This window comes from Neolamprologus brichardi, chromosome 1, assembly GCF_056152115.1.
Source record: "Neolamprologus brichardi isolate AB-2024 chromosome 1, ASM5615211v1, whole genome shotgun sequence".
NCBI classification, from domain to species: domain Eukaryota; kingdom Metazoa; phylum Chordata; class Actinopteri; order Cichliformes; family Cichlidae; genus Neolamprologus; species Neolamprologus brichardi.
The window spans coordinates 34,067,858-34,078,299 of NC_142104.1; the positions used below are offsets into that span (position 1 = coordinate 34,067,858).

At 47.2% G+C, this 10,442-nt stretch overlaps 1 protein-coding gene across 6 annotated transcripts in view; it reads left to right on the forward strand.

Annotated features, from left to right (window-relative positions):
• The first annotated feature begins 522 nt into the window (after nucleotides 1–522).
• The window catches only part of phldb1b (pleckstrin homology-like domain, family B, member 1b), a 79,212-nt gene continuing 69,292 nt past the window's right edge, over nucleotides 523–10,442 (forward strand). For all 6 annotated transcript variants that reach the window (XM_087841223.1, XM_087841226.1, XM_087841234.1 and 3 more), the window contains exons 1-4: nucleotides 523–699; nucleotides 1,552–1,653; nucleotides 5,963–6,086; nucleotides 9,029–9,199. In XM_087841223.1, coding sequence (XP_087697349.1) covers nucleotides 664–699; nucleotides 1,552–1,653; nucleotides 5,963–6,086; nucleotides 9,029–9,199 — 433 coding nt within the window. In that variant the 5' untranslated portion in view covers nucleotides 523–663. The remainder of the gene's footprint in view (nucleotides 700–1,551; nucleotides 1,654–5,962; nucleotides 6,087–9,028; nucleotides 9,200–10,442) is intronic.

Here is a 10,442-nt window from a genome sequence, read left to right on the forward strand (position 1 = left end):
CAGAGAATGAAGTCATTCTGATACTTATGATACAGAACAACCTTGTCACTCAGCTCATGCATGCTGCTCAGCGGTGTGTTCTGCACAGTTATCACTGGCTGCATTCACTTTACCTGCACAGAATAATGCACCTACACTTCACACCTACACTTCTGTGATGTAGAAGCCATCATTTGTGTCTTCAAGCGGGACTGAAGACTGCGTGTCCGTATTCTGCTCTTCATGCTCTGTTTGTTCTATTCGTGCTTCTTCAGTCGGGACTACGGTATATTTGCATAATTACAGTCATCGCCACTTTTTATGATTCAACAACTTCAAAACATTATTCTTCACTCTCTGCTTTTTTCTTCTGTTCTTTTGATCATTGCTTACACACACACACACACACACACACACACACACACACACACTCGTCTACCTGCTATCTTCAGCTTTGGTGCTGCCAGTCAGGAATGTAGGTCTTCCTTTAGTGGAGCAAGCAGCAACAGGTCTGACCTTCTGAATGGGAGTTTATGTGAAGAGAAGCTTCAAACAAAAGACCACGATCAGGACACAAAGACAGTCTGAAGAAGCTAAAGTCACGAGCAGTGCCGCAGGTGTCCCGCTCACAGTCGAGTCCCTGCTGGGTTTGCTGGGTCGGTCAGTCTGGAGCAGCGTGGTGCCATGGAGGCGATGCATCTGCTGGACAACTGGAGAAAGGTAGAGGTTATATTTGGAGCCAACCACTGACAGGTGAACACTTAAAACGCTGCTTGGTTCCTCTCACCGAACAAGGAAAAGAGGAACAAAGTGTTTCTTCGGGCTCAAAAAGGAGTTTGTTCTTTACACAAAAGCTCTTTGCTGAGAGCTCTTTGCTATTTTTATTTTCTGCCTGTTTTGTGATTTACTGTGTGAGGCTCGCTCGAGGCTGCGCAGTCTGTCAGGAGAGCAAACACGCTGATAATGCAGCGGTGCTTTGTTATCCTGAAGGCAGAGCGTGTCACGCACAACATTTTAGGCTTGCATACGACTGCGGTTGGCTCTGTAGACTCTGGGATAATTATGTTTTCTAACCTTTCCTGTGTGGTTTTCTGTGCTTCTCACATAATGACTGCAGTGTTTAACACTTATACTAATATAGACACGGAGCGTTATTTATACACATCCATCCTGTGCTGACTTGATGGAAATACCCCAAAAATGACGTGAATAATAAGTGATGAGTGTGTGTTTGAGGAGATGAGGCATGCTGGTGGATTTCCAGTCAATGTGTCAAGAGGTTTAAATGTGTGTGTTTAAACCATCTGTTACCATCTGTTGTGTGTGTGTGCTGACAGTGTGAATCACACCTATAGAGGCATTAGTGTGAGGGCAGAGTTGGGATGGGGATTCCCGACACTCAGACTTTCATGAATTGTAGTGGAAACAAAGTGAGTCGGGGACCTTTTTAAGCTTTTAGCTTTTACTTAGACCTGGACTCCAAAGAGAGAAATGTTTCTCCTTTTTTTAGCGTTTGAGAAATGAGCTCAGCGTGACGACGTTTGTTACTCACGTTCTCATTTCCTCTTTCAGGATCTTCATGTGTCGCAGGGAGCCGTGGACAGCTCAGTGGATATGGACCGCCTGAACAGGAACATGCCGGAGTGTGGACGGCAAACTCACCAGGTGTTACAGGTGAGTGTGTGTGTGTGTGTGTGTGTGTGTGTGTGTGTGTGTGTGTGTGTGTGTGTGTGTGTGTGTGTGTGTGCGCACGTGTGTGTGTGCGTGTGCTGTGAGATGGAAACAAGAGTCAGTCAGAGTTTTATTTTTGTTCATTGGTTCATTCAGTGTACTGCACGTTAGAAGCAGACGCCTTACCTCCACACTAACCTTGAGATCCAGTGTTATCATTGTGCCCTACAGTGGGAGCTCCACAGCATCCAACCACAAACAACCAGAGCTGGGAAACAAGTGCAAAGAGTAGAACTTTAATAGAACTTTTTAACTTGAGTAGTTTTTTCTGACAACTGTTTACTTTCACTCCATACAGTTTTACATGAATATCTGTGTCGTAAAACGGGCTCGTTACTTTAGGTTTAACACACCTGTGGGAAGTCCTTACTTCACTGCACGGCTTCAAATAGCGCACCGATCGGAGGCTAAACAATTCAATTCAATTTTATTTATATAGCGCCAAATCACAACAAAAGTCGCCTCAAGGCGCTTCATAGATACAGAGAAAAACCCAACAATCATATGACCCCCTATGAGCAGCACTTTGGCGACAGTGGGAAGGAAAAACTCCCTTTTAACAGGAAGAAACCTCCAGCAGAACCAGGCTCAGGGAGGGGCGGGGCCATCTGCTGTGATTGGTTGGGGTGAGAGAAGAAAAACAGTAACGCAGTATCCATCACTGGGGCTTCTAACATACAGAGAAGTAACAGAGGCAAGCCCATATCATTTCTGCATCATTCATGAGCTGTGCTCAGGGTCTGTGCCAAACGAGCTGTGTTTCTGGTGAGGATGTCAATAATAAGGTCAATACTTACAGTGAGCATGAAGAGTCCAAACTCTTGATAGTTTTGAATGAGCACATTTGTGTCCTGTAGCTCCAGAGAGCATTAAAGACGCACACTGTTTTTGTTTTTGAACTTGAAGCACAAGAACATAATCATTTAATTAGTAATTAGATTACACCCAACAGCCTCAGTGCCATTTTTAGATGTCATCACTTGGTCAGTCATATTTATTAGTCGCTGTTAAGGCCAGAGATGCATTGAGACCATTTAGAGTCGGACTCCTGGGCCACCGTTCTTCTAAACGTGGCAGCTTCTGAAACACACAGAGGGCGCTCTCGTCCTCTGACATCCTCTGATGCTGAATGTCGGCACACTGGGCGACGGGACGGCGTCCTGGCATCGAGACTCCACGGAGCGTAAGCACAGAGGCTGACGTGTCACTGAGGTCGGCTCCAGCAGCACATATGTCGGCGAGGGTAAAGTAGTAATTAGACAGACTCGCAGATTAGATGTCTGTGCTTCACACCTGCTGCTTCTAACAATCCTGCAGGCATTAAGGAGGGGGGGGGGGAGGGTGTTCTTCTTCTTTCCTTTTTTCTGTGCATTTGTACATTATTTCAAACTTTGGTGATGTTTAATGTGAGCATCCACCAAGAAACTCATTTCTTATTTCTTCCAAAGCAGCTCAGCAGCATGAAGGACAAGCTCTGTTTAAACAGTCGTCAGATACTTTAGTCAAACAGCAGACTGCTGCGGGGTCGATGTCACCCACCTGTGCAAAACAGCTTCTTATACTTCTGAATTTCCTGGTTTGGGGGATGTCAGCCTGATGTTAGCACGGTGTGACTCCTCTTTCCTTAAAGTCTCTGCAGCAAAGCTGATGAGTGCAAATAACGCTTTGTTGCTGGAGAGGAAGCAAAGAAGTCAAAGCAGGAAACAAATCTCTGAGTCTTGGTTTTTCCAAAGTTTACAGCTCGCAGCTCTCCCCCTGTGCGCTCTGAGGCCCTGCACTGGTGTTTCACAGAGACGCCTGCAGAGGCTGCAGCCACTATGTGCAGGACCGTCCATCATCAAGAGGACACGGCAATGAAACCTAACTGTCCTTAGCATTAGTCTCCACATTTCTACAATAATTCTGTTAATTCACAGAAAAATGAGCAAAAACCAGGAAACAATATTTTGAACACAGTTGAAAAAAATATTTTTAAGTTAAGCTGAGAGAGATTTATGAGTTTAATCCAACATCTGATGATATTTTTTTGATTTGTCATTTTTAGTTTGCTGTGACAAAGTGATCCTGTAGTGAGTTCATCTCTTCAAAAGCAGTAAAGAAATCAATATGTCAAAGACACGTAAACAAGGTTATCCATTTAAAACCCCCAAATAAACATGTGACCATGTAACGAGCAGGACGTCTGCTGATAGGTGCCTCACAACAGCTTCATGTACAGATGAAGCACACATTTACTTCTTAGACTACATCAGTGTGTCCTGCACATGCAGGCAGGAAGCTGAGCGCTCCACATGGGAGCAGCAGCACACAGCAGATCAGCCAGCATGCAGACTCCTCCCCTTCCTCCCATCACTCCCAGTATAAGCTCTCCCAGTGCCGTAAGCAAGACGCCCTCTATCTCAGCAATCCTCTTAGACTTGACCCCACTCTACCCACCGACCCCCGCAATCAGATAATCCTATCAGGACACGCCCGGCTAGCCAACCAGCCGAGAGGACGGCGAGTCGCTCGTCTCGAAAAACAACACACAGCCTCTTAAGTGGGACACAAAGATGCAGACACAGCAGTAAACGCCTCCACACTCACTGCAGCGCAACACTGGAGCTGCCACAGGTGGAGCACAGGTGGAGCACAGGTGGAGCACAGGTGGAGCACAGGTGCAGCACAGGTGGAGCACAGGTGGAGCAGTCCCAATGTCTGGGACTTCAAACTAACTGTGTGTGCAGTGACAGAGTGTTGTGGACCGACACTCATTCAGACAATCATGAAACCATGATGTGGCAGCTTTGCCCAACATCAGCTTCCATTCACTTCATCACTTCTTCAGTTTCATGTAGTTCACGAAAAGAAGTAATCAGGTTTGGGATGAACTAATGAACACAGTGGAAACACACAGGCAGGAAGTAAAAAATGTTCAATTTACCAAAATAAGACAAAGTAACAGCAAAGAGAAGAAGAATATCAGGCGGGGACGGTTACAGCTCCTGTGCACGAGGCTGATCACGACACTGGAGCAGAAACAGACGCACATCCTTCTGCCTTCATGAACGTGAGCCAACGGGAAATAACGATGCTTTTAAACAAACAGTGAATCAAATATTTTGACCACTACAAATGAAGCAGGACCTGAATTTTTATCCATGCACAGGGTCACAAGTGAGAAAGCGTGGGAACCAGAGCAGGAAGTTCTCCATCATGGGAGAACTAAGAGCTCCACGCAACAGCTCCGGTTTGTCCCGTGAGAACTCGCCTGTCGTGTCAGAGCCTGGGAGGTCAGCAGAGCTTTCCTGCCTCGCAGTCAGGCCTCCGTGCTGCAGAGCAGAAGTGCTGCGCTGAAGTGCTCATCACAGGTTTGCTCGCCAAACGCCCTCCAGGAGCTTCGTGTCTCTTAATTGTGGAGCGCTGTTGCCATGGTGACGTCCCTTCCCCCTCGCAGAGCTGCTTCAGCCTGAGCTGTGAGGGGAAGACGACGCGCACACCTCCCTCAGAGGATGAGGAGCATGTAAACAGCCACAGCAGCCTCCTCTGTGGCCGCCCCCCCGTGATGCTGCACGTCTGTGCTTTTCTGTGACGTGCAAAACCAATTAGTCTGACTAATGGACGAGAAACAATCTCCCGTTAGGTCCCACAGCACTTCATCATCCACACACAGTGGAGGACGTGACCTCCTCGGGTTCAGAGGTACGGCGCTGTCAGGCTGCACGCAGCACGCTGCCGTGCTTTCAGGGGAAACGGCCACACATACCGACGCTTCAAATGTAATGGCGTTTTGTATAATTAATTACACCTCGAGCAGCCAATCAGAATCCCTTCTAGATAGAGAACATGCAGCATGAGGCGAGGAGCATGCTTTTAAATCACATGACCGATGTTGATTTAATGTGCCAAAAACAGTCATCACACACTGTTAAGGGGGGCGTTCGTGGCTCAAGTGTTGGGTGTTCGTCTTGTAATCGGAAGGTCGCCGGTTCGAGCCCCGGGCTCTCTGTCCTGGTCGTTGTGTCCTTGGGCAAGACACTTCACCTACCGCCTACTTGTGATGGGCAGAGGGGCCGATGGTGTGATATGGCAGCCTCGCCTCTGTCAGTCTGTCCCAGGGCAGCTGTGGCTACAACTGTAGCTGCCTCCACCAGTGTGTGGATGTGAGAGTGAATGAATGTGGCATTGTAAAGCGCTTTGAGGCCCCGAAAAGCGCTTTATAAATGCAATCCACTATTATTATTATTATTATTAATGTGGCCTTCGTCTGCAGAGCACCCCGCTGGACCTGATCGAGACTGGAAAGGGGCTGAAGTTCCAAGCAGAGCGCCCCCACCTTGTGAGCTTGGGGAGTGGACGCCTGAGCACAGCCATCACCCTGCTGCCCCTGCCCGAGGGTGAGAGCACTGCTTTAACACCAACACACATTAGTTAGCAGTGGAGCAAACCTGACCAGCAGGTGTGCAGAGCTGCAGCCAGTCATCACCGCCAGGCTGTGGTCAGTTTGTTTGGTTCATAAAGAGCTGGTTTCTTCACTGATGCAGCGTTAACACCACATTCCCATAGAGCTGAGCTTTCATACATGATGAATTCATCATGTATGAAAGCTCAGCTTCTCTTCAGTTGGGCGTCTTCCCTGCTGCCTGTAAAACGGCGGTGGTGAGGCCCCTTCTGAAGAAGAGCAATTTGGACTGTAATGATTTTAATACAGACCTGTATCCAACTCACCATTTTTAAGTAAAACTTTAGAAAAACGTGTTTTTACTCAGATTAATGACTTTCTGAATGATCCTGGAGATATTCCAGTCTGGATTTAGGGTGAACCACAGCACAGAGACTGCTCTCCTAAAGGTTTTAAATGATCTTAGATGTAACTGGGACTCCCAAAACTCTCAGTCCTGGTGCTACTGGATCTAAGCGCAGCCTTTGATACAGTAGACCACACTATTCTTTTAAACAGACTGAAACACATGGTGGGCCTCTCTGGTTCACTTCCTGTCTCTCAGACAGAACTTTTATGGTGAGTATGGATACCTGCTCCTCTAAGATCCATGAAATGACATGTGGTGTGCCTCAAGGGTCGGTTTTAGGCCCTGTACTTTTTAATTTGTATATGCTCCCTCTCTGCGGTGTCATCAGGAGGCATGGAGTGAACTTCCACAGTTACGCTGATGACACTCAGCTGTACATTTCCATGTCTCCTGATGACACCAGACCAATGGATGCCCTTTTTAACTGTATTTTAGATATAAGATCTTGGATGGCAGAAAACTTTTTACAGCTTAACCAGGACAAAACTGAAGTTTAATCGTCGGTCCTGAGGCTCAGAGAGAGAAACTCTTGTCTAAATTACAGGCATTTTCACTATGTCCTTCGCTACAAGTGAAAAACCTGGGTGTTGTTTTTGACTCTGAGCTTGGTTTTATCCCACATATTAAACATGTAACCAAAATTGGATTTTATCATCTAAAAAATATAGCCAGAGTCCGCCCTATTCTCTCTCGGGCCAACACGGAGATGTTGATGCTTTTATTACCAGTCGCATTGATTACTGCCCTGCTCTCTGGTCTCCCCAAAAAGAATATTTCAACTTTACAACTTTTACAAAACTCTGCGGCTCGTGTGCTGACGAAGACCAGAGGGCGGGCCCACATTACACCGGTTTTAGAAACGCTGCACTGGCTCCCCGTGTGTTTCAGGATCGATTTTAAAGTTCTTTTATTGGTTTTTAAATGTCTTAATGGTCTTGGGCCTTCTTATCTCTCAGATCTGCTTTTACCATATGAACCCTCGCGGACCTTGAGGTCCTCTGGTACTGGCCTTTTGACTGTCCCTAAAGTCAGGACACATACTCACGGAGAGGCAGCTTTTCAGTGGTATGGTCCTCGTCTGTGGAACAGCCTGCCGGAGGAGCTCAGGGCCGCAGAGAACGTACATGTTTTTAAGAACAAGACCACCTTTTTAATTTAGCTTTTACTTAACGTTTATTTATTTTACGCTTATTTATTCTATCCTGTTATTCTATTTATTAATTTAGGTTTTACCTAATATTTATTGATTTTATTCTTATTCATCTTCTTACTCGATTGATATTTATATTTATATTGTATCCCGTTCTTATTTATTTTATCTCTTTATTCTGTATATATCCTATTGTGTCATATCTCCAGTGTTTCCTCGGAGGGCGCTCTCTGCACCGGGGCTGTGATCGACCGTGGCTGCTGGGGCTCTGGGGGTCTTCTCAGCCTGGCTGGGGGGCTTGTTTGCCTCCCTCCTGCTGTGTGCCCGGCCTGGAGGCTCCCGGTGCAGACGGCTCCCTGTGATAGTGTTTCCTCACCTGGCTCATGTGTGCCCAATTTTACTTGGGGGGGGGGGGGGGGGGGTGTATCCATGATTGTTTATGTTAATGAGAGTGTGGGGAGTGAGTCGGAGGGCGGGGTGGGCTGCTTTTAACCATGTAAAGCACTTTGTGCTACATTGCTGTATGAAAAGTGCTTTATCAATAAAGATTGATTGATTGATTGATTGATTGATTGATTGATTGATTGATAGATGCTGTCAAAGATGGAGGCAGACAGCTGTGTTCCTGCAGGGCCACATGTCTTGTTGCAACCACAGCTGCTGCCATCAGCAGGCCTTCAGATAGATGGTCTGAGGCACCGAGCATTTTCTAACTCTAAGCCTCACCTGTGTTTCTTACTGTCCGTGTTTTTGTTACCTGCAGCACACTGGACAGCTGCTGTCATAGATGTCATTCGTGTGTGTCTCGTCACTTCTTGGCGTTCCTGTTGTTGCCTCTTCAGATTCCTCTCTCGGGGGTCTCCTCCAGACAAAGCTCATGTCTCAGGGTTTGTCGCACTGTGACGTTTCATTGGACCGTGACGTTGCTGCCACGTGTCCTTGTTTTTCTCAAATTAGCATCAGAATGATTCATGTTAGTGGAAGGAAGAGGTCATGCTCTTTCACTCGGACAACGCTAGCTTCATTGATGCTTCGTGCCTGAACATTGTCCTCCTGCCTCGGTTCACATGAGAAAAGTTCAGATTTAAAATGATGTTAAATGTAGAATAAACGACACAGGCTGCGCCATCACTGACCAATCCCAGAATCCTGCACTGGATAATAAAGCCTATGTGAGGAAATTCAGTTTCTTTGTAATTCAGTTCAGTAGTGTGATGGAGGCCGTTCATGAGAGCGGTCGTGTGTGGGAGCAGCAGGGTGGAGGGCCTAAAACATAAAAGTTTTTTAAACTGGTAAAAATGAGACTGAACGATCTGTCGGTGCTGATCACTCTCACTGTGGCACGAAATCAAAGCCTAACACTTGTTCCTTCCCTCAGGCCGGACCACTCTGGGTCACGGTCCCGTGGACATCAGCATCCAGGGTCCTGGGGTGGCAGCTCAGCACTGCTACATAGAGAACAGGTCGGGGGTCATCACGCTGCACCCCTGTGGGAACCTCTGTGCTGTTGATGCCATCCAGATTAGACAGCCCACTCGCCTGTCACAAGGTAGGAACCACTCAGCCACGCCCCACGATACACTCTGCTGTGATTGATGTTTCCCCGTGTAGTAAAGGATCCATGCTTCTCTTTAACTTGGTGCTTTCAGCCTGCTGATGTGCACAATCCCAGTAACTGTGAGTCTGGCTGCAGGTCTGTTGGAATGAATGCTCAGAGTTTTTAAAGGAGGACCCCGAGGTTCCCGGGTTAGGGAGTTAACTGCTTTGCTGTGCAGGCGTGCTGATGTGGAACGAACTATGGGAGAGATTAATCGATTCTCAATCTGCTGCGGCTGTAGTGGGTCTTACACTGGACTCATCATATTGCCCTCTGGGACCGACAGTCTAAAAGGTGAATGATTGCTTTGCTAGAAAGCAGCGTCTCATGGGAACGTACGAAAGACAAACACAACGGTTAACTGGACAGCTTTGCTAGCTCGTCTGTCAACACGTAGAGTAACAACACAACTGAAGGGACCATCCTGACTATGAGACACACCAATACATGAATGTGGCCAGTCTTTGGAAGAGGGGCGAGTCGGGATACTCTACATATTACTGCAGATACTTAATGCAGAAGCCACACGAGTCCCGTCAGACTGACTGGACCAAAGCTGAAAGTGTGTAAAAGTCTTGAGTCACGTTTCTTCAATGTGAAACAGGTGCAGCACTTTATTGAAACACCTGTAAATATACGATGTAAGGTGAAAACAGTTTGTACAAATCTAATGAGCTGGAGAGTCACGTCTCTGTGTGACCACCTTTATTCTCAGGCAGCTTTACTTCAGCTCGTCTCCGGGGACAGTTCATAGGAGGACGTGCTGTCTGTCCCACCCTGCTCCAGTATTTTAGACATGTTTCATTCTGACTCTTCAGATCAGACCTGCTGATTTTCAGTCCAGCTCATGTGTAATTTGGCGTCCCTCTATCCATCCATCCATTCGCTTAGCCTCGTCAGGGTCGCGGGGGTCGCTGGAGCCTATCCCAGCTGTCATAGGGCGAGAGGCGGGGTCCACCCTGGACAGGTCGCCAGTCTGTCGCAGGGCCAACACACAGAGACAGACAACCATTCACACTCACATTCACACCTATGGGCAATTTGGAGCTATCGCAGGGATCCCTTTCATCCCTGTCTGACAGCCATCCTCTGATCACGAGCGTTTCTGATGAGGCTTCAGTTCAGGGGTCATCTGAAGGGTCAGCTGTATCTCTCACATCCTGGACTTTTCTTCTTGTTTCTTGTTTAAGATGAT